The 25,521-nt window shown below is 39.2% G+C and overlaps 1 protein-coding gene across 1 annotated transcript in view; it reads left to right on the top strand.

Moving 5' to 3' along the window:
* The window catches only part of glis1a (GLIS family zinc finger 1a), a 393,292-nt gene that overhangs the window by 272,222 nt on the left and 95,549 nt on the right, over positions 1 to 25,521 (top strand). Inside the window, exons 5-6 of the mRNA XM_072573722.1 lie at positions 6,816 to 6,977; positions 16,514 to 16,624. Of these exons, the coding sequence (XP_072429823.1) occupies positions 6,816 to 6,977; positions 16,514 to 16,624 (273 nt within the window). The remainder of the gene's footprint in view (positions 1 to 6,815; positions 6,978 to 16,513; positions 16,625 to 25,521) is intronic.

Raw genomic sequence — 25,521 nt, 5'->3', positions numbered from 1 at the left:
GTTTTTAAGAAACATCTCATTCTATCCCAGGACAAAATGATGGTCATGAAACAATCTGAATTTTTAACATGCGACTTCCTCTCAAAATACATCACCCTGGAGAAAATGACTTTCAAAATCGTTCAGAATCAGAATTTAAACCAATAAAAATCAGGAATTTGCATTTGTATAGCACCTTTTACTTATATAGTTCAGAAAACCAGCTGACTTTGAAATGTATTGCCATTCTTTCAGTATGGTTAGTTTAAAATCCTAGAATTCACTCTCAAATGGCATTGAGTGTCCACTTACAGCACGTGGACTGCAGCAGTTCAGGAATAGGGCCTTATAAAGGGCAAATAGGGACAGGCAATAAAATGTTGGTCCAGACAGTGATGCCCACATTCCATGAATGAATTAAAAAAATATGGTAGTATATAACATTGCCTTCTCTCTCATTGAATAAAGAAATAGTTTAAATGCACAACAAAAATTTCAAAACCCTCAAATTCTTTACAAAGCATCAAGTTACAAGATGCCCTACCTCTGGAACATTTAACAAGTTCTTTGTTTTACAAAAAAAGCATGTAGAATCAGACAATTGACTTGTATCCTCCCATTTAGAAATTTCTCTTTGTGTCAACATTTGTTTCACTCATTCCTAGATGATTACATAATTAATGTTTATCCATCTGACATTTGATTGGTGTACAGTCTTTAGTAAGCCAATTGTACAAAATCTCATTTAAAGCATTTGACAAATAGCATCCCATGTTCATTACCAAAACAATACCCAGTGTTCCAGCAGCCAAAGTACATTTAGCAACCCTATTTATGTTCGCAATGTGTGTCCTTTTAAAGCTGTTTTAGTTCATTAGAGATTTCAGATATTACAATCAGATAGTCAGAATTGAATAACTATAATCCGTTATTTTATCACCATCATGATGTAACCTAGATAATGCAATAGCATTTCTGGAATGAGATTTAAGCAAGCATTTGGATTTAGAGATGAGGTTGCTACCAGTGAGCCAAGACTAACACTATTGTTTTTACTGTGAGGAAGCATTCAGTTGGTACTTTTTAAAATATAGATCTCAGATCCTAAATAAAGTTTGACACAATTTCAATAAGGAGCTCAGTGCATAAATAACACTCATAATATTCATTATGGCATGCAAAAGAAAAGTTTCAGGTTCATGCTTTCTGAATTGGTGGAATTCAGCCAGCTTTGAGTCAGAAACAAACCCTTTGATCTATGAGTGATGAGAGTTTCCATTACTGACCACTGTCCAGTGACCCCTGCTATTGTCCATGTGTAGGTGTTGAATCAAGAAAGCATTACGCTTCACTCTGATATCCCTTTCAAAATAAGTAATACATTTCCATCTATGCATTTGAACCTTGCCAAGTCTTACTTTTGCAGACATTCAAAGGCAGGATGAGATGGTGAGAGTCAGTTGTGGAGTCATACATGAATTTTAGAAATGGAGTTTTGAAGGGGTAAACAAACACCCACTAAATAAGAAGTACCTGTTATTTCTACAACATTAGTTTTGTAGATAGAAAGGAAAAAAAATATAGAAAACAAATGCTTGTGTATTTGAAGGTTAGCTTCAATGCATTTACTAGAGATTGTGGACTGCATGTGATCTAAGAAAGTTCCAATGTTACTGGAATAAATACTCATTGCACCACAACAGTGATCATCGAATCTAATTATTTCATTGTAATTCATTGGGTAACAACAATGTCATTTTTAAAAACTGTCAGTGGTTGCTGAGATGATGAAAAGCCCTAATTTTCAGAATGGAAGCTGATTTGTTCTGAATAGTTGCCCTGTTATAAGTCAAGAAAAATAATAATTCAGTTAACTACAACAGATACATTCCTTGGTCATATATGTTGTCGATAGTTTTGTTTTATATTAAGACAAGGTGAAAGTCCAAGGCCTCTGGTGTAGGACACTATTAAGACGATGTAAATCAGCAAATAATAGGTTAAAGTATATCTGAATATTGCAAGGGGAAGAGAAAGATTGGCAGCAGGATGGACATCCATCACTTAAGATTGATGAAAAGAATGAATTTCTCAGATGATGTGGTCAGATGTGGTCTTGACTCATACAGAAGAAAAATGTTTATGACAGGATTTTTGGAATCTCGAAGAAACAAGAGAATTAGGTTTGTGTAATCAACTATCACAGTTGTACTGCTAAGTGAAGCAAAATAAGAAAACCTGCAAGAGAAAGACAGAGTGGGGCAAGAGGTGAGAAAAAAAATTCCTATCGGTTCAAAGGAATAGTAACATCAGTCAGCAGTAATAACTGCTCAAACATCACAGTAGAAAATAAACTCTGCTTTGACTTTCATATAGTCCCTGCACTTCAGAAAGAGGCCATTTGGCCAATCAAGTCTGCGCCTACCCTCTGAAGAGCATCATCCAAGGCTGGAATTGAGCCCAGATCCATGGTGCTGTGAGGCAACAGTGTTAAGCACTGTGCTGCCTGGAACACTTATTTAGCATAAAACAAACTGTGTTTTATTTGACTATTTTCTCTGATCAGGTGCTGTCAAAAGAAAACAAAATTGTATTTTATAAAGTTATTAAAACAATGTTAAGTTCTAAGTAAATCACTAATCAAAACCTGACACAATCCTTTCTTGCTATGGGTGTTTTTTGTACAAAACAAAAAAAAGTGGTTTGGATTGAAAATCTTAAGATTTTCCATGTGTTGTCTGTCTCCAATGTCAGTAGTCTATGACCTGCTCTTTTCTTACTGTTATATAAAGGCCATTTTGTTTATCTGACCTGACAGCAACTACCATGGATATTAGTAAGGTTGCTGAACAGCACACTGCTGCTATTTAGCTCCATAATGGTAAAAAAAAATTTCACTTATTCCATCACAGCTCATTTCCCCCAGAAATGTAACACAGGGCTACAATTGATATTCATTGAGACAGCCTTAGTTTTTCCAGTCTTACTTTTTCTTTTATAGTAGCTATACATTAATGTTAAGAATGTGCTGAATTTTACACTTTCCCAGAAGAAATTATTTGAGTTGGAGGCTGATATTGGGTAATTCCAAAATTATCTATGATTTGAGTTCCACTTACACTATTGCCAATTTTGTAAAGTTTCTTAATTTATCTGAGGGGAAAATAATTCAAAACTAGTATTGACTGGAAGCACTTCTTCCAGCATTTTAAAGAAAGCAAATCTGGTTCTTGTCACTTATAATCCAGTCAAAATATGGAATTGGAAGCAGGTTAAGTAGCAGTCCAAGAATATTTCTTTATCTTGGATAATTTCATGGTGAACTGATGAATGGTTGTATTGTAATACACTAGAAATCTGGTTAAACATGGATCAAGGGATCTAAGTGAAAATATATTATTACTGGATTGTATAGTTGAACCTGTCAGACAATCAAACATTTAAATTAGCTTTATGTCTTGACAGGTGATATATGACAGTGCTACAGAATCCATCTGATGCATATGTCACCTTGAATTAAGTTATTTAAGACATTTCTATTGCAAATAGAGATTCCAGTTGTTTCATCCATGAAGTCATCTTCCCAGAACCTACCCTGTCAGTTAATTAAGGGGAAGGAATAGTTCTGTCTGTACGTTGAGGTTTGAGGAACTGCGTAAATAATAGCTATAAAGTTCTATTAGTAATGAAATGAGCAGTTAGATCACTTTGATGTGACAGTAACATATAATTATATACTTGAACTGATTGCTGACAACGGTTTTGTGAGAGTTAAGCTTAATGCGGGATTTATTGACTTTGCAAAGAAGCAAAACCAAACTGAAAAGGTACCTATTCACAAATCTATTCATGGTATATTGATTTGTGTTATATTGGATTTGGTCTCTATATTTTTGGAAACAAAGATAATCACAATCTATGATTTTTAAAGCATGGAAACGAATTGTCAGTAAGTATAAAGAATCCACTATATTTTATTCTAAGGGTACAAATCACTTTTTCTTTGTTCCAATTTATGCATTCTCTACATTTCACATGCTCAGCAAATCTCAGTTTGTGAGGTGGCTGAACTGTGGAAGACTTATCTGCTTCTCCCTCCCCTCTGACATTTGGGAGACAACTGACCTCATTCCTTTCCTGAAACACACAAAAAAAGGATGTGGATAGGAGAGGGTGTGGTGACAGTGTTAAAGATAGAATTGATCCTTAATACTGTACGTGCGCCAGATAGAAAATATTTGTTGTTGAATCCACTTTGTAGAAAAAATACCAAGATAAAGAAGAGTACAAGTTAAATTGGGTAAAGGCCAATTTTACTAAGCCAACGGTGATTTGGCAGAAGTGAACTGGAAATGGTTACTTGAAGGTAAATCAATATAAGAGCAGTGTGATAAGTTGAAGGAAAAGTTAGAGAGGGTTCAGAACAAATGTTCCAACAACTAAAAAGGGGAGAAACTCCAAAATCTAGACCCTCTCAGATATTAAAGTATTCATAATGTGATAGCAAAAACAAAGAAACATATGCCAGATATTGAAAGTTCAATACTGCAGAAAGCCTAGAAGAAAATAGAAAGTGCAGGATTGAAATTTAAAGGAAATTAGGAGAGTAAGGAGAAGGCCTGGAATTTTTTAGCAAGTCAAATTGAGGAAAACCCCAAGGTTGTTTTACAAATACCTAAAGAACAGATACATAATTAAGGAAAGTGTAAGGTTGTTTTGAGACCAAAACGTTAACGTGTGCAGAGGCAGAAGATGTGAGCATGGTTTGCAGTGAATACATTGCATGTTTTCACTAAAGAGGGGGATGTGCAGATGTTGTGGTTAAGGAGAATATGTAAACATAATGAGAAAGAAATATCAGGGATTTTAGCATCTTTGAAAATAGATAAACTGCCCGGGCGAGGTGAGATACATCCAGGCTACGAAGAGAAGTGAGGAAATGCCAGAGACTCTGACCATCATTTCAATCCTCTCTAGCTGCAAGAATGGTGTCAGAAGACTGATGGACATCCAATGTTACACCATTGTTTTAAAGGGGAGGCAGGGATGGACCCAATAATTACAGGTCAGTCAGCTTAACCTTGATGACAGCTTGAATCATCATTTAGAATAGCATATTAATCAAGGACAGTCAGCATGGAATTTTTAAATGAATGTCATTTATAACCACTGAATTACTTCAGCAAACAACAAGAAGGATCAATGAGAACTGCATTTGATGTAGCCCCTTTGGATTTTAGGAAGTGTCTTGACACAGTCCAACATGGTCGACTGGTCAGAAAAGTAACAGCCCATAAGATCCAAGTGCAAGTAATACGTTGGATCCAAAATCAGCTCAAAGGCAAGAAACAAAGGGAAAGGGTTGATGGGTTCTTTGAGAATAGACGGCTGTTTTCAGTGGGGAAAGCAGGGTTCACTACTGTGCCTCTTAATTTTTGTGGCTTTTTTCAGTGAATTGGACTTAAGTAAGGAATCATAATTAAGAAACATGCAGATGTTATAAAATTGATTGTGAGGAACCAAAGTCTGGAATACAGAAAGATATCATTGGACTGGCCAGGTGGGCAGAAAAGTGATGAATAGAATTCAATTCAGAAAGGTGCAAGGTAATTCATTTGGAGACAGCAAGCAATACAAGGATATATTCAATAAATGGTAAGATATTGAGAATTGTGGAGGAGCAGAGATTTCAAATGCTTTCGGTTGTGTGTTCACAGATCTCCCAAAGCACCAGGGCAGTGTCAATGAACTGGCTATGAAGTTCTATAGGGCATTGTTCTTTTTGATTCAGGCATAGATCTTCAGAGCAAAAGGTTACTTGCACTGTTTTAAACAAAGGTGGCAAAGGGAAGATTTAGTTGATGTGCAAGAATTATGAGGCGCCATGTGAAGTTGATGGGAAGAATCTGATTCCCTTGGTGTGAGATCATAAACCAGGGGATGTAGATTTAAGGAAACTGGCAAAATGATTAGAGAGGAGTTGAGAATTTTCACTTTTAATTCAATGTTTCATTTTAAAAATTTCCATTCAGTACCTGATTTGCCAGTGAAGGCACTCCAATTATTTCACTTTACACAGACTCCTTTGTTTATTTCTTAATCTACAGATCTTGGTAAGAAGCAATATACACTTTCTCATTCATACATCCAGGACCCAAATTAATTTGGGTCACAATGGTGACATCAATTTATACTTTCAGCAACTGACATAGGCCAAGAAAAGGAGTTGTAAAGTATAGGAAAATGTATAACTACCCAGAAGTACCACAAGATGCCCTGCTCCAGCAAAGTCCAGGCTACTATCTATTCCACTGAGCCACTGGTTTCTATTAAACACCCTATTTGATGGTTTCATGCCAAAAAAATTGGAGTGCAGCTTGGAGAAGAAGGAATGACTTATTAATTGGTATAAACAGGACATAGGCTAAATCAACCCAGACAACAGTCAGATTTGTAGCTACTCATTTAAGTAAAGCCCAAAAGGTTATTAATTTGTCTTTCATGACATTTGGAGAGATCACTTTGAGAATAAAATGCCCTCTATGTGTGTGATTTAAATCAGCTTAGGTAATGTATGTTTTTGAAAGAGTTGATGAAGCGTAATTCAGCAAAAAGAAACCAATTCAATCTTGTGCTGTTCTAGGACATGTCAGTGTTGAAAGGTTGAATTAATGGCACAGTTTTTTTTCTTTCATCTCTGAGTTAGTACAGATGTTAAGCTGTGGTGATTTACTGGATGAGAACTGTTAGTTTACACTGTGGTCATTGTAGCTAAACTGCCTGTATTAACTATTTCTTCATGGTAATATGTATGTTTTCTTAATACTTTATTGCAGTTCGAAGGCTGTAATAAGGCATTTTCTCGACTAGAAAATCTCAAAATCCACCTGCGAAGCCACACAGGGGAGAAACCTTACCTTTGCCAACATACTGGCTGCCAGAAGGCTTTCAGCAACTCCAGCGATCGTGCCAAACACCAACGAACGCACCTGGACACGGTAAGTGCTGTCCAGAAAATTTTGCATTACATTGTCATGGGTAGTTATTCAGCACCTTTCCTTTTCTCTTCAACCAATGAAGGCAAACACACACAAAAAAAAGTGAGGATGTTGAAAATTTGAAAAAAACCCCACTATAGGTACATGGATAGGGGAACTGAAATAAAACTATAAGACAATCTGAGTCAATGCTACTGCAAAAACCAGTTCTGAAGGGTTTGACACAAATTGCTAACAGGCCTCTCTCTTTCAGTTGCTCACTAAACAGATCTAGAATTTCACTAGTCCTGAATATTTAAACCAAGTTTTATGTCAAAGTCAAAGTCAAACTTCACAGTTTCTTTTCTATGGTTCTGATTTCTTTTTTTATAATGAAGTCCATAGAACGGTATCTGTTATGTCTGGACCAGTGCTCTCATCAAGGTTACTTACAGTGGGTGAATGGTAGGAAATAACAATCAGAGGAGTCAAGACTTGTTCAGCTATTTATTTTGATGGGATGAAAGAGCAACCCTATGATTTCCCATAAGGCACCCTTTATAGCACCAGCCACATTGGGAGCACTGAAGTGACCAAATATCCAACTGTGGCCTTAGATGAAGCACTTCAAAAATAACAGCAGCACCCTTTTTTGGCTCACAGACAACTACCTTCTCTTGTATGCTTCATGAAGCAAGGAGAACTTGGCCCAGTCCCCCTGGGCTTATTGAATTGTCTTATTTTAGTGGAGTTTGACTAGTGACAGTATGAATGCCTTTGTGCCACTGAACAGTATAACCAGCAAATCTTCCTGCTATTCAGTGACTTCTGCTGGAAATAGTGTTCCATAGTTTCCAGGCTCTGGCTCATTGGAAATGGGTTATAAATAGGAAAATATACATCATTACCCCACAAAGCCCTGAAGCACAGACTTGTGTGGTAATTGCGTGGGAATTTAAAAAACTTCCAATGGGTTGATTTTCACAGCCCTCTACAAAAGTCTCTGACCCTGATCTCAGGTTGGATACGTGGGCCATATATGTGGGACTGACCTGCATACTTGCCATGGAGATGGTATACAGTTTAATGCCTGGTTTAATTCCGTAATCAGCCATAACTCATCTGAACACTGAAGCCAATGCCATGCCAATAACCCCTTCTCTACCCTAACAGATAACATGACCATCCACCACAATCACCTGTCTACTACCTTGACTTAAAACAAATTGATCCTCTACCCCTCCCCACCTGACTACGTCCCTGACTGACTCATATAAGATCCACTCACTTACCTACTGATTCACCCAAACTACAATGATCCACTTCACCCACAAATACGCCACTCATTCAATCACTCGTCCACTTAACTGCTCACTCATTTATTAACTCATCCCCTGAAAGGCTTGGACCTTTAAAGATTTATATCAATAAGGCAGCTAGTACCAGGAAAAGGATCTCACTTCTTGTGTCTAGCAATCTTCTGTCAGGGATGGCTATGCTACCCTTCAGTGCTCCAAGTGGGATTAGAATTTGTGCTCAGCATTAATTGGTGACAAGATCTGATTCAGTTGTGCAACCCCCAGCCCAGCATAATTGATCCGAGTTAATTTTTCTTTCTCTCTCTCTCTCTCTGGAAAAACTAAAACAGAATGTTGACATGCAAAAACAAAAATGGAATTTTGGCTTGCACAGAAATCTATGCACAGCTGCAGCACACAATGAATTGGAAAGTTGATGATGTCTAGAGACATTTAAAAAATTTAAACCAAAGTGCAGACTGACATTCTGTAATTCCGAAAAAGGCACTAATAATGATGAGAGGGTCAGCTATATCCTCCTGTGGGCAGGAGATGAAGGATTAAATTTATTGAACAGTTGGGAGCTTACTTGGTGACAGAAATCTACACAAAACTTTTTGCATGATTTAACTTACATCTCTAGCCAATATCAAATCATCGTATCCACCACCATGAATTTTAAGGCTTCAGACAGGAGTTGGATGACCTTAACAACTTTATAACAAGATTTAAACATGTAGCCAGAAAAACGAAGTTTACAGACACGGATGAAAGGCCATTGGATCAAGTAATTTGTGATTCTGTGCATGCTGATGTATCGAAACTAATTGGAAAGCACAAGCTGATAATATCAGAGCCACTTGAAGCCACAAGCCAATAAATGAAGTCAATAACCACCATAATGATGAACACTACAGTTAAACCAAAGGCAGGCAGCAAGCTTAATGCGGTGAAACAGCAGAAAAACAAAGTATAGCAAACAGAGAAGAGGGTATCCAGGAGATATAGTTGACCATCACAACTTCAATGACAAAAGGAAATTGCCCACATATGAGTCATGATTTGGAGGTGCCGGTGTTGGACTGGGGTGTACAAAGCTAAAAATCACACACCACCAGGTTAAAGTCCAACAGGTTTAATTGGAGGCACGAGCTAGTGCTTCCAATTAAACCTGTTGGACTATAACCTGGTGTTGTGTATCTTTTAACTTTGCCCAAATATGAAACCATTTAGCAAAGCTTGTATAAAGACTAATCACTGGGAAAAGATATACAGGGTATATTAAGAAAGTGATAAACAAAGTCAGACTAACGGGTTGAATGGGTAAGAAGAGAAACCAAAACATCCATACATGCTTGTGAGTTTGAGAACTCAATTGGTATACAATGTCATGAAATGTCTGGTTACAACAGGTTCCAGAGAAAAGAAATTCACACAATCATTTGGATAACAAAGAAGCTGATAAATGAGCCCACAACTATAAATCTGAACCTGAGGACTGAACCTTGAGCACAGAGTTACATCATCCCCCTCATACTATAGCAAAAGATCTTTCCTGAAAGCTTGAAAGCAAATTGGGTATCCAATTGGTGTTCTGAAATCAAACCAACGTCATGCTGACAGGGTGTGGCGAATTGAGATCTGACAGCTAGGACCACCCAAGATCAGAGGGACACAAAGGAAAAGATATTAACTGTATGTTTTCAATCACTGTTCTGGATTGAGTAGTTGCACAGAGTTACAGACTATCTCAGTAAACCAGTTCACTCCCATGAAGTGAAGTTGAACATATAACAGCTGTTGAAAAACACCCTCCAAGCAAAGAAGATCTGGTGCAAATGCACCTTGAATTCTTTGATGAAATGGTTGACTGATCCAGCCCCCACATAAAGTATCAAAAGTCTCAAGAGATGGAAGAAAACAAAGTAATCATAGAGACCACTTTGCAAATGTTGTTAAATTCCATTGTGGTTAGAAAGAAACCAAATTGAGGTAAATGAATATAAACTCATTGCCACTATGGAAATGTGGTTACAAGAAAATCAAAACTAGGAACTTAACATTCACCAACATTTGTCCTTTCAGAGAGACAAGAGGGACAAGAGGGATGGAAAAGGGGATGGGATAGCATTGTTAATAAGAAATGAAATGAGGACAGTTGTGAGAGATGATCTAGGGTCAGATGATGTCGAGTCCATTTGGGTGAAGGTTAAAAAAAAGTGAAAGAAGGCATTGGTAAAAGTGTGTACACCCTCCCAAACAGTAGCCACTCTGTGGGAAAGGCTATAAATCTACAAATAATAGGAGCATTTAAAAAGACCAAAGCAATAATTGAGTCATATGAATCTTCATGTTGATCAAATCAATCAAATAGGAAAGGGTAGCCAAGAAGACTAATTAATATAGTGCATCAAGGATAGTTTCCGAGAGCAAAATGTCATAGAGCCAACTGCAGAGCAGGAGACCTTGGGTCTAATAATGGGAGAAAGTGAGGACTGCAGATGCTGGGGATCAGAGCTGAAAATGTGTTGCTGGAAAAGCACAGCAGGTCAGGCAGCATCCAAGGAGCAGGAGAATTGACGTTTCGGGCATGAGCCCTCCTTCAGGAATGAGGAAAGTGTGCCAAGCAGGCTAAGATAAAAGGTAGGGAGGAGGGACTTGGGGAAGGGGCGTTGGAAATGCGATAGGTGGAAGGAGGTTAAGGCGAGGGTAATAAGGTGAGGGTGATAGGCCGGAGTGGGGGTGAGGGCGGAGAGGTCAGGAAGAAGATTGCAGGTTAGGAAGGTGGTGCTGAGTTCAAGGGTTGGGACTGAGACAAGGTGGGGGGGGCGGTGGTGGAAATGAGGAAACTGGAGAAATCTGAGTTCATCCCTTGTGGTTGGAGGGTTCCTAGGCGGAAGATGAGGCGCTCTTCCTCCAGCCGTTGTGTTGCTATGGTCTGGCGATGGAGGAGTCCAAGGACCTGCATGTCCTTTGGTGGAGTGGGAGGGGGAGTTGAAGTGTTGAGCCACGAGGTGGTTGGGTTGGTTGGTCCGGGTGTCCCAGAGGTGTTCTCTGAAACGTTCTGCAAATAGGCGGCCTGACTCCTCAATATAGAGGAGGCCACATCGGGTGCAGCAGATGCAATAGATGATGTGTGTGAAGGTGCAGGTGAATTTGTGGCGGATATGGAAGGATCCCTTGGGGTCTTGGAGGGAAGTAAGGGGGGAGGTGAGGGCGCAAGTTTTGCATTTCTTGTGGTTGCAGGGGAAGATGCCCGGAGTGGAGGTTGGGTTGGTGGGGGGGGGGGGGGGGGGGGTGGACCTGACAAGGGAGTCATGGAGGGAGTGGTCTTTTCGGAATGCTGATAGAGGAATGGGGGGAAATATATCCCTGGTGGTGGGGTCCGTTTGGAGGTGGCGGAAATGATGACGGATGATACGATGTATATGGAGGTTGGTGGGGTGGTAGGTGAGGACCAGTGGGGTTCTGTCCTGGTGGTGATTGGAGGGGAAGGGGCTCGAGGGCGGAGGAGCGGGAAGTGGAGGAGATGCGGTGGAGAGCATCGTCGACCATGTCTGGGGGGACATTGTGGTCTTGGGAGATAGGACAAGTTTAATAAATAACCTCCAAGTAAACAATCCCTTAGGAAGTAGTGATCACACATGATAGAATTTAAAAGAAGCTTGGATCTGAAACAATTGAGTTTAAATTAAATAATGGGGAATTACAAAGAAATGAGGATAGAGTTAGCTAAAGCGAACTGGGTGGATAAATTAGCAGGAATGACAGTAAGTAAACAGTGGCAGACATTTATTTAAGAGAGTGATTAATGACTCTCAGCAAAAACACATGTCAGTAAAGAAGAAAGATTCTAAGAGAGGGATAAACCAATCATGGCTCACCAAGGAAGTTAAGAAGAGTACCAAGTTAAATGGAAAGGCATATAACAAGATCAAAGTCAGTGACAGCCCTGAAGGCTGTGATAAATTCAGAATCCGGCAAAAGAGGACTGAAAGGATAATAAAGATAGAGAAGATAAAATCTGAGCACAAATTAGCAAGGAATATAAAATCTGATAATAAAGTCTTTAACATACATAAAAATGGAAGGGTGAGGTCACCATGAACACCAGTCCTTTAGCAAATAAATCTGGGGAGATGGTGTTTTTATGGAAGCTCTGCAGTATGGAAGCAGACCATTCAAGTCCACGCCAATCCCTCAAAAGGATATTCCACCCAGACCCAATCCTTGTAACTCTGCAGTTTCCATGATTAATCCACCTAGTCTACACATCCCTGGACCCTATGTTCAATTTCGCATGGCCGATCCGTCTAACCTGCACATCTTTGGATTGTAGGAGGAAACCAGAACACCTGGAGGAAACACCTGCAGACAGGGGGAGAATGTGCAAACTCCATGCAGACAATCACCCGAAAGTGAAATCAAACCCAGGTCCCTGCTGCTATGAGACAGCAGTGCTAACCACTGAGCCGCTGTGCAGCCTTTGAAATGCAGCAAAGTTAAACAGATATGTTACATCATTCTTTACTTGGAAGATGATTCAGATATCCCATTAATACTAAAGAATAAGGGGATGAACTAAGTACCATCACCAAAGAAGTAGTATGAGACAAATTAAAAGGGCTGAAAGCAGATACATACCCTGACTCTCATGGCATGTGTCCTAAGATCCTAACAGACGTAGTTATGGAAATAGAGAGTATGTATTAATTGTAATTTTCCAAAAATCCTTGAATTCTGGAGAAATACCAGAGGATTGGAAAACTGCTAATGTGACACCCCAATTAAAAAAGGATGGGATTAATACACTGGGTAACTGTGGGCCAATTAACCGAATGTCTATTGTTGGAAAGGTATTGGAATCATTATTAAGGAGGCACTGGCAGAATATTTGGAAAATCATAACCTCATCAAGCAGAGTTAGCAGGATTTCATGAAAGAGAAACTCTGTCTGACTAATTTATTAGAGTTCTTTTTGAAGACGTCTCAATGCGAGTGGACCAAGTCAGAAGTCACATGACAGCCGGTTATAGTCCAACAGGTTTATTTGAAATCACAGACTTTCAGAGTGCTGCTCCCTTGTTAGCTGAGGTCTGCTCCCTTTATTTAAGGAAAGATATAATTTCACTGGAGACAGTTCAGAGGATATTCACTAGGTATGGAAGGATTGTCTTATGAGTAAAGGCTAAACAGGTTGGGATTCTAGAGTTTAGAAGAATGAGAGATGATCTCTTTGAAACATATAGGATTCTTAAGAAGTTTGATAGGGTAAATGCTTAGAGGATGTTTCCCTTCATTGGAGAGTCTAGAACCAGAAGGCATAGTCTCAGAATAAAGGGGCACCAATTTAAAACTGAGATGAGGAGGAAGGAAGCTCTTCTCTCAAAGGGTCTTTGGAACTCCTTGCCACAGAGAACTGTTGTAGATTGGGCTGGGCAGAATCCTTCAGTATATTTAAGCCTTTGATAGAATGTTAAATAGTCGGGAAATCAAATATGACAGGATAAGGGGAGGAAAGTGGATGTGAGGAACGTTGGATCAGCCATGATCCTGTTGAATGGTGGAGTAGGCTTGAGGGGCTGAACTGCCTACTCCTGTTCCTATTTCTTACTGTCTTATGCTCTTAACCAACAGGACAATATGAATTTACCTGAAACCCAAAGACCTTAATCAAATCATAAAAAGCGACCAGTACCCCATTCCAACACTGGAAGAGATCACACCAGCACTGGCAAGGGCAAACGTTTTAAAGCTCGATGCCAGAAATGGCTACTAAAATGTAGAACTAGGTATAATTCACTGTTGACTGAGAGCAACGAATGCCAAATCTACAAGATGGGGGAACATTCTTACCATCTAAGCAGTGACATGAATGGTATTTATAAAATGCTAAAAATGGCCCCAAAAAGGGGGTTAATCTTATTTCCAAAAAAGGTCAATTGATGACCTCCTTTCAGCTAGAAAAGTTAATGACTGGAACAGGGCATTCAGGTTTAAATTAAGAAGGACTTTATCTATTATATTGTCTGAACAGAGTTAGAAATTAATTATGCATGAGATAAATGCAACATTCACAGCTGCATTGCAGACTCAGGTTCTTGTGTAACCCACCACTGGCCTTTACAGTTTTCTTCCATGGCACATCTGAATTTAAAAAAAGCCCTCATCTTTTCAAGCTTAAGGTATGATTGTTTCAAACATCTAGGGACCAAAAGACAACCAGAAGGCATAACACCACAACCCCTGCTCTGATGGGCTACCATTCTCTTGTCACAAACTAGCAAGTTGCACCTAGCTCTTAAAGTTGAACCTAACCTGCTAAATACATTAGAATTCAGCTGAATCCACAGAGTAATAAAAAATAAGTAGCAGAACAGGTGCTATTGAATAGCAATAACGTAAATCCAACAATGCTGATGCTGTTTATTTGAAAAATAATTGCTGTGAATACTTACTTTCAGAAGGGAAGTGTGTTCAGCAGCTCTCGTTAACTTGATGTTAGGCACTTCTAAATGTGGTATTGCACACCTTTCCCAGTTTTGTTAAGAGTATAAAATATGGTTCCAATGTTCAAGTCAATAAGTTCTCAGCCAGAATGTAGTAATGAGTTACATAGGCCAGCAAGTACTCTGGTTCCTCTCTTATCTATCATAAATTCATTGATCTTGAAGTACTTCTGCTGCCCTTAGTTTTTCTCTCGAGAGGGGTGGAAAGAAATAATGTCCATTGACTCCTGTTGGAAAGTTCTTTAATGTAAATATCCAGTGAGGATAGAATAGGAATTGGCTACAATATCTCGCGCGGAGCACTAGCCATCTTACACCTGGCTTGGCATCACATGAAGAATTGGTATTTTGACCATTAGAGCTGTGGATCCATGCTCAGCAAAAAAACCTGGAGAGAAAATTGAATGGAGATTTTTGCCAGCAAGCCTATACAACAGTTACATAATCGAGGCAGGTAATATATAAAACATGTGTTAGGAATGTTGGAGGAATTGTAATTAAGTAACATAAAACAGATGCTGAACCTGTTTGAATTTACAAAACATTTGTCATGGAATAGAGAAGATATTGCTTCACCTTATGTTGTAATATTCAGATGTTAAGTCTGCACTTCATAAACTTAAAGTTATAATTCTTCCTTCTCTTCTTTATGCTTTCCTTCTTTTGGAAAGGAATCTCTGCAGAGCCCAGGTACTACTCATTCAATGATTTCAGTAGATGATGATACAGATGATTATTAAATATAATAGGGTAAAATTTTGTTTTTGCACTGACAATAATCTGGCGGAGCTGACTGCTTGCCCATTATAAACCTCACCCAATTTTTGTTCCATTCGAATGAGCAGTGTAACCACCATGCTAGACAAAGGAACAATCTGCTATGCCAGATTACTGCCCATACAATGAACATGAAAATGTAAGTGTTATTTATATACGTCTAAACAGTTATTCACCTTACGATAGTACTTTGAATTTAAATCTGGAAGTCCTTAATGTAAACTCGCTATGCTTTTGGGAATGTTGTTCTGCAAAAACCAGGTTAAATGACACTGTCAACTGTTGCATGATGCTCTGCCCATGGACAATGTGATTCTATGGCAATGCAATGTAATGGTTGTATCAGTGGGGTAGAAACAGATTTAAATAATGTTTTAAAAATTCCCAACAGTGGTCCTGCACTGTTTGAGATTACTTTTTGGATTGACCTTGTGCGCTAACCTAAGAACATTGCTGCAAATGGCACTACAACTTGCATTGATGTAAAGATAAGAATCCTTCACATCATATGAGATACATAACTTGTCTACCTGAAGAGAAAAAAAGACCTTCTTCAAAACTTCTTACAAATGGAGGATATAAATGGGATCAATGATGAGTTATTGCAATCAAATGTTCTATATTTGCAGCTTCCTGATAGTTATGCGATTGGCCACCGGTAATAATTATCAACAGCTACAGTTGCGAAAACTATTTCCAGGTTTTGAATCAAATCCAGGAGCAGGGCTATCATCTAACACCATGTATTACTGATCAAGTGCCAGGACTGAACTATTTGAGTGAAGTATCTTAAAAACAGGAATTTCTACATTTATAACTGCATTCTGATTTGAACGTGCTTGGGCACAGGAAGCAATAATTCATCATCTCACAGCAGAAGGTATCACATGTACACAGTCAGTACAGAATTGTATTAATGAGACTCAGCAGCTATTGCAAAGTGTAAAATTCTTCCTCTCTTAAACCTTTACAGAAACCATATGCTTGTCAGATCCCAGGGTGCACAAAGCGCTACACTGATCCAAGCTCACTGAGGAAGCATGTCAAAGCACACTCTGCCAAACAGCAACAGGTGCGTAAGAAGGTAAGATACAATCGGATGGGTCAATGTGTAATGTATTGGGATTATTACAGCACTTCTTTTGCAAATATTAATCTGTTTTAAAGTACACTAACTAACTTCTCCTTTTTCACCTTTATTTTACAATTGAGAATGCTTTGTGATAGAGTAAGCCCAGTGTGCTGGACGCTGGGACATTTGAAAAGTATGGGCAAGTTAGGAATGCCAAGCTCCACACCATCCTGACTTGGAAATATATTGCCACTTCTCCCCTGTTGCGGGGTCAAGATCCTGTATCTCTTTCTTAACATCACTGTGGGTGTCAGAAAGGCAAGTGAAATGTTGGTGTTTCTTGCCAGTAAAGTAATGTATGAATGTAAGGAAGTGTTCTGTACCTGTATAAGGCCTCAGATAGACCTCATTTGGAGTGCTGTATACAATTTTGATTTCTAAATTTAAGAAGTGATATAATTGCATTAGAAAAAAGTCCAGTGAAGGTTTGCTTGACTGATTGCTGGGATGAAGAGGTTACCTTATGAGGAAAGGCTGGGCCTATTGGGGTTTAGAAGAATAAACTGTAATCCTATGAAACACAAGATCCTGATGGGAGACTACAGCGTAAATTCTGAGAGGCTGTTTACTTTGGGGACAAGACTATAACAAGGGGACACAGTTTAAAAATTAAGGATCTCCCATTTAAGACAGAGGTAAGGAGAAACATTTTCTCTCTGAAGGTTGTTATTCGGAATTCTGTACCCCTGAGAGAAGTGGAGTCTGGGTCATTGGATATATTTAAGGATGATTTTTGCTTCATAATGGAAATCAAGGGTTAGAAAGGATGGACAGGGAAGCAGAATTGAGGGCACCAATACGTTCAGATATGGTTTTATTGATTGGCAAAGCAGACTTGACATGGACCGGTTGGACCGAAGGGTCTATTTCCATGCTGGACATTTGGAACTGGGGTAAGGTGGGGGGAAGGGTAAATGAGGAAATCGGTGAAACCTTCCAGCTCAACACCATCCTCATGACCTGTCCTACCTGCCAATCTTCCTTCCCACCTATCCGCTCCACCCTCCTCTCTGACCTATCACCTTCATCCCCAACCCCATCCACCTATTGTACTCTTTGCTACCTTCTCCTCAGCCCCACACCCCTCCCATTTATCTCTCCACCACGGAGGCTCCCTACCTTCATTCCTGATGAAGGGCTTTTGCCCGAAATGACGATTTTCCTGCTCCTCGCAAATTCAGCCTCTGCTGTGTTGACAGCAAATGACCTAAAATAACATGAATTCAGCTGGCATAAACTGCTAACTTCGCCTACTAGTCATGATAGTAACTGATTCCACCTACTGCTGCAATTCAATGGGTTTGGTTGGCGTAGAGTATTAACTAGTTTTTGAACATGACATTCTGGAGTGCAGAGTTCCAGCATCAATTGTTTGCTTTTCTACAATGTGGGTAATGCTGAGCCTTAGATTTAAGATTTTTCTTACATGTATTGTCTTCTGGCAATTTGTTATTGCATCTGTAATGTTACTGACAAGGGGAGATTATATATTCAACATTAAAAAAAAAGAATGCTCCGAGAATATAAGGATGCAATTGATTCTGAATTGCATTCTGTTAAAACCAAACGATGACAACAATCTAGAGTAGAATATGTTGCCTCATGAAGATATCTCATGAAAGTATTCTCTCTCATACCATAGTGACCACATTCAAGTTTACGGGATTGTTAGACACTCTTTAGAACATGAGACTGTTTATGCATTTGGCCAGAATTTGGGGATATATCACTCCACTCTGCAACACAAGTATTGATTTTTTTTATAACACAAGTATTGATTAAGCTCAGTCAAATAAATTTAAATAGGTTTATGACAGCTGCCCAAGTGGATCAGTTACTGATGGCTACATGATATAGTGCTGAACCCTACAGACCATAAGCTTTTGAGGTTTGAACTTCAGAGTGTGCTGTTAGTTGATGTATGGCAGAGCAAACTGGTGCTAAATGGTTACAGCATCTCTGAATAATATGGAAAAATAAGCCATGATTTTTGTTATTGATCAAATTTTGTGAACAGCAAATAATAGAGGATATAATTGAAATGTTACATTTTTCAATGCAGCAAAGTGATTGAGGTGTGCAGGTGCATGAATCCTGAAAAGTGGGCAGATAAGGGATTGAATACAGATGCAAATAAATTACTTTCTGTAAACCGATTGTTTGCCCCCATTGATAAAACTGCGTGGAATATTGGGCTCTTTGCTAAAAGCAGTTATAATAATCCTAAAGAAAATGTAGCATGGATTTACTAGGAGGATTCCAGTGATAAGGGATTTATGTTATAAGCAATGCTCAACAATTAGATCTGTCTTATCTTTGATTAAGGAGAATTTAAAAGATTACTAAAAGGTGTTAGAAATACTAAAGGAAATCTGCAAAGTAAATATAGGTAGATTATTTGCTTTGATAATTGAAGATAAGAAATACATGTGGGGGGGGTGAATAGAAGAACATATTTCACAAATAGTTACTGCAATATGGAGTGCTTTGTGACTAGTGAAGATACAGGAGAATTGCTTAAAGATGGCTTGACTGTGATATGCTAATAACATTCACACAAGTTGGTTCACAAATTAAAATAAACTATCAGGGAAAAACCACTTGAACATGCTGGTGTACATAAACATTCAACTGGTATGAGTTAACAGAAAGCAAGAATTCAAAGTGAAGTATTTTCTCTGAAGCTGCACAGTTACAATTCTGCAAGAATATTTCAATAATATATACCTAAAATAAACTGAATTACCAGGTTTCTAATTTTATAAAAGATGTAATGAAGTGTGTATTATCAATGATGCTAGAGTGAACAGTGTGTTTTATGCTGTGCTGTTACTTTTGCTGAATTATGCATGGTGACAGTGCATTGGCAGAGATTCTTGAATCTGGAATTGAAGATTACAATAATTCTTCTTTATTGGGTTCATTCCTCCTGCTGTTTTTAATCTTCCTCTCCAGTTGTTTTAAGAAGAACATGTTTCGCACAGTATTGCCAAGAGCATTCATTCTGCTAGTTATAAGATAGATGTCAAGATGATTTGCTACAGTGAGTTGAACAAGCTCAACTTTGCTCCAAACCTAGCAAGTGTTTTCTGTTACTAAAACAAAAACCCAGATTCAGATTCATCAATTTAAAGAACTCAGCTCATGTGGTTCCCTTTTATAAAGCTCACAAAATCACAGAAACACTCTCAGTACAATGTTGGAGGTTACTGTAGCCCATTAGTTGCATGAGATAAATCCTTTCATATATTGAATGAAACTGTATGTTAACAGTCCTAAATATTACCGGTATGTGTCCAGTCAAATATGGTAACTTGGCTCTTTGATCAGTATTTCATTGGATGGCATACATAGCTCCCAGCAGACTGGGGTATGGAATAATACAGTATGTTGTTAAGAATCCAATTTCTAAATGGTAATTATCCAGTCTGCTATTATTGGGAGATATTTTAATTTTGGATTCTGTACAAATCAACTTATTTTGTTCATCAGAGAAGGTGTTATACAGAAATGCTCATTCATGTTAATATATGACATAAACAGGGAAATGGATTATAGTGATTTTTGCTTCAGTGTGTGCTCTGGGAGAAGGCACATAACATTGTGTTAAAGAGGTATGGATTTTCATTTTTAACAAGGTAATATGGAAATGAGCAAAATACTATGATTGCAAATTTGAGTCTTATCTCTCCAAGTCAGAAATTAGAACATGTTCTAGTGGCAACATTAATAAGAAGATGCTATTTGCCAATCAACCCTATCCCTTTCATAAATCATACTCAAATAACCCTACCATAAACTTTACTCCATCTCACTCAATCTTCAATTCCTTGGACAATGTGGGCTTTTAAAACACGCAGGCTGTGCATCAGTTCTGTATAATGAAACCTTTTATACTGTGTTTAGAAGGCTCCCTTTGTTTTACCAATTTGTTAATTGTCTTCTGTATTTTCAATATTGATGATGCCTTTTGTAAGCAAATAAAACATTAATTATAATATAGTTCCCACTTTATTCCAGCCATGATGCTTTTGGATCTATCAACTGATGATCTGCTGGTTCTGGCAGTTAGCTACTGTTTTAAATATATCACTATTAAATAGACCCTCTGTGAGAATCACATTGACAATGAATATGTCAGGGAAAAATATGGTGACCCAGACCTTATTAATGTGACTAGGCTTGGTTTTACCATGTCTTCCATTTATATTCACTTAATTGTCATGCACAATCAAGTTGGGAGGTCATGTTGCGGCTGTACAGGACATTGGTTAGGCCACTGTTGGAATCTTGCATGCAATTCTGGTCTCCTTCCTATCAGAAAGATGTTGTGAAACTTGAAAGGGTTCAGAAAAGATCTACAAGGACGTTGCCAGGGTTGGAGGATTTGAGCTATAGGGAGAGGCTGAACAGGCTGGGGCTGTTTTCCCTGGAGCGTTGGAGGCTGAGGGGTGACCTTTATAGAGGTTTACAAAATTATGAGGGGCATGGATAGGGTAAATAGACAAAGTCTTTTCCCTGGGGTCGGGGAGTCCAGAACTAGAGGGCATAGGTCTAGCGTGAGAGGGGAAAGATATAAAAGACACCTACGGGGCATCTTATTCACGCAGATGGTGGTACGTGTATGGAATGAGCTGCCAGAGGAAGTGGTGGAGGCTAGCACAATTGCAACATTTAAGAGGTATTTGGATGGGCATATAAATAGTAAGGGTCTGGAGGAGTATGGGCTGGGTGCTGACAGGTGGGACTACATTGGGTTGGGATGTCTGGTCGGCATGGACAGGTTGGACCGAAGGGTCTGTTTCCATGCTGTACATCTCTATGACTCTATGTTAGAAATTGTCATCTCTAGCAATTTTTTTTCAGAATTAGATCAATTAGTGGCCAGAGGGAATACATAAGCTGCCCGTGGATGGTAAGCAGGCTTTTCAGAGATAACGAGAGGCTACTGCAGCCTGCTATTGCAAAAGAAAATTGAGGAAGGGCACCTTCACCTTGAGATGGCCTCTCAGCAATTGTAAACTGAAGAAATGATTATTGGTGCTGAACCACCATTGTAGAGAGGGAATGCTTCCACAGAGTGGCCTATGATCATCACTGCTTTAGCCAACTAAGAGCAACACCTGAGGAGCTGGGGGAAGGTCCTTTATATGATCCAGGAATATTAGCATCCCCCTGGAGTTTGCTGCTAGGCATCTGCCTGGCCCTGATGCCATGAAACATCCACAGACCAACGCAAAATTCTATTGGTCCCCTGATTATTTATCCTCTTAATTATCCTCTGGATCAAGTTAACAAACTACCTGTTACTTGAAGGTGGGTGTCATTCCACAAATGACCTAAACTCCAGGAAAATGGCTGTGTGTCAGGACTATGTGATGGAAGCAGCCAATTATCAGCACTGGAACTTTCCTGAACCACCCACCTCTGCTCCCAAAAAAAATTGACAGAAAAATCCTGCTCCATATTAGATAGCTTTCTTTCCTATTTTTAATCCTCTCTTGAACACACAGATTTGTGTTGTTCACCCATTCTTCATTTGTCATCCTAGATAGTAAGGGAGGGTAATTGCTCAAATCAAGCAGTGGCTGCTGGTCATTTTCTGCTACCATTTTCCACCCTTAAGTGCTGCTAAGTCACTCAACTTTAAGTGATTTCATAGTTGCACCTGATCCTGTCTCACCCGATGTTAGTTATGCAGTATTTCCATCAAGGATCTCTATGGTGTCAATTGAACAGAAATCCTGATGGACATTTTTTTCCCTTGCACAGTTGAGGCCAGTGCCACCGTGTCCCCTGTAACATAAATTTGTGATCTTCCAGATTCATTGCCGCAGAGATAATGTTTCTATTCAGTGTACCAATGGGATTCCATATTTTGGGACCTTATTGTGCAATGTTTAGAGAGTATCTTTTGTCTCATGAATAAAATCCACAAATTATCAGGTGAATCCAGGGTTCAAGATAAATGCAGTGCCAAAGGGCTTCCTGTGGAATACTTCAACTCTGAGAAATAAGTTTGTCAAAGCATAACAACTGGGGGGAGGGTGGGGAGGGTGGGGGGGGGGGGGGGAATGCTCAAAATCTGAAATGAAAACAAAAACTGCTGGAAATACTCAGCAAATCAGGCAGCATCTGTTGAGGGATAAGAGAGATCACATTTCAGATTAATGACCTTTTATCAGGCCCATTCTGTTGAGAGATCATGAATCAGAAACATTGGATGGAATCGTGTGAAGACAATGTGAGTCTTGTTTGCTAGCTGCTGAGGTGGCGAGATATCTGTGTTCCTTCCTTTTGGATCATGACCAGAAGTTAAGAGGCCAGCAGCAACCTTTCACCTGGAGTTAGGACCCGTGGGGTGATGGTCCTACTAATCGAGAGCTGCTGGTCAATCAGAGGCAGCTTTTGTTTTGCTTAGCTGTGCCTTGGGGAGGCACAGTGGCTACTGTCAGAATGATGTCAGGAATGGCCCAGGCCGCCTCCAAACATGCCACTTGAAAGACAGCATATTGTAGCCTTAACTCTTTCTCTGCAAAGATGATGCCTGACATGTTGAATATTTCTGCAAGTCTCTGTTTTGAATTTCAGAAAGTAATGTGACTATTATTGTTGGGAAGTCCTAGACTATTTTTTAATTCCAAAAAGGGATGAAAAATATTCAGGAAACCACCAGATTTGTGCTAGAAAATAGCAGACTCTGGGGGCCCTCTAGTGTTCCCACCCCTGGTCTGGGAGGATCAGATTCAATAACATCTCTGAACAGGTTGATTAGAAAATATCTTGAAGCAGAACCTGACCTGATGAGAGCATTGTGTTGGCCTCTCTGATACATTACACAATCAAGCTATCTTGCATTAGTTTAAAAAAATAAAGCAAACTCAGCATGTTCGGCTGCCCTTGGACAGAGAGCATGTGGTGTCTGTTAATGCTTTCAAAGCATTTACAGAGGAAGGGGGGCACCGTGGGGCATTCATGTGCATTATCCTTCCTTCCAAATCCATTTTGATTTAGTTCCTGACCTCTCTCCCTACCTTCCTCCTCCCCCCACACCCCCACCTTTGATGGTTTGTATTGCCCTTAATGGACTTTTGAGTGTAAATATTTAATTGGCTACATGGGTGATTACTCCTGATAGTTAAAAATGAAAAAAAAATTTAAAAGTCATAGTGATTTTGGTGGTGGGAAGTCACTCAGTTGTACAGATAGCATACTGGGTATAAAAAGCAAGCAGACCCAAATGGTGCTCTTAGGGTGTAGCAGTTGTGTCCCCACCTTGGAAACAGAAAACCTAGGTTCAGGTCCCACTTCTCCAGAATTGTGTCATAACATTTTTGAACAGGTTGATTAAAAAGATATATGTTAAGCAGATCCAATTGCCCCTATCATGCTTTGCACAGAAATATCTAACTGGCTACAAGGGTGATTTACTAATGGTGGTTAATAATTAAAAGGTCACAGTGATTTGGTCATGGGGCCAAAACAATTATTCAGTTGTATGTGATAGTACTTGTGGATATAAAAAATAGGAAGCACATCCAATGGTGGGCTCTTGTAGCGCAGTGGTATTGCTTGTACCTCTGAGCCTGGGGACTGGTTTTAAGTCCCAAATGCTGTAGAGGTGTGTAATAACATCTTTGAACAGATTGATTAGAAAATATGAAGCAGGCCCAAAAAAAAGCCATCACTTTTTATGTTTTGCATTGCCCTTAACAGGTTTTGAGTATAAATATCCAATTGGTTACATGGGTGATTTACTGGTGATGGTTGGCAGCTGAAGGAAAAAAAATGTGACAGTGATTGGTGATGGGAAGTAAACAAAAACTGTTCAGTTATATGTAGGATCATTCTGGATATTAAAAAAAAGCAGACCCAACTTGGGCACTGCATGGTGTGAAGTGCTTTATTTTCCCCTTGAGTTTGGTTTTGATTTAGCCCCTTCCTGCTCTCCCTACCACTCACTCACATTTTGAATTTACCGTTACCTTTAACAGCCTTTGCATACAAATATTTAATTGACTATGTGAGTGATTTACAGGGTAACAGATTAAGAAAGAAAAAAAGCCCTGGGGTGATTTGGTGAGGGAATAAACATGTTCAGTTGTGAGTAAGAGCATTTCTGTATATAAAAAAAGTAAAACAAAAATAAAAAAAGCAGACTCATTCATCCTCCTCTCCCTACCTTTAATGGTTTGCATTGCTTGGGCTTTGCATGTAAATTAGTAAGTTTGAAACATGGGTGGACCAGTGAGGGTTGATAGAAGGAAAAGAAAATACCATGGGTCATTTGGTGATGGAAAAAAATGCCTGTTCAGTTGTGTGTGATAACACTTATAGATATTAAAGAGAAAAAAAAGCAGATGCAGAAGGGGTTGGTTAGCTGAGTTGGCTGGATGGCAGGTTTACAATACAGAGTGACAATAACAGCATGGGCTGAACTCTCACACGAGTGGAGGTAATCAGGGAGGACTTCCCTTGCCTGAGGTATGGTGACCCTCAGGTTAAACCACCACCAGTTATCTCTGTCTTATGAAAAATCAGCTCCATGGTTCAGTAAGACAATGGGAACATTACCAGCCTTCTCTGTGGTGAAATTTGTCAGTGATTTGGGTGTTTACCAAAACTCAATGATTTCAGACCATCCCTTTTGCTGTTTTCATTCCGTCAGTATTCTTTGCCGCCTAGTTCCAGGTTATCAATGGTTCAGAAATAAAGCAGCCTGGAATGCGTCTGCAGGACAGTCTTTCCTGGGCTCAGACTAGACTATTCATGTTATGAGTAGTGGCTGTTTTTAATGTTCAACAAGAAATGATGTTCCTTTCTGGTTGGGCTCCCTCTGTTATTACAGT

Source organism: Chiloscyllium punctatum, chromosome 7 (assembly GCF_047496795.1).
Source record: "Chiloscyllium punctatum isolate Juve2018m chromosome 7, sChiPun1.3, whole genome shotgun sequence".
Taxonomy (NCBI): domain Eukaryota; kingdom Metazoa; phylum Chordata; class Chondrichthyes; order Orectolobiformes; family Hemiscylliidae; genus Chiloscyllium; species Chiloscyllium punctatum.
The sequence above is the reverse complement of the archived record's forward strand: the minus strand, read 5'-3'. Positions and strand labels throughout refer to the sequence as shown.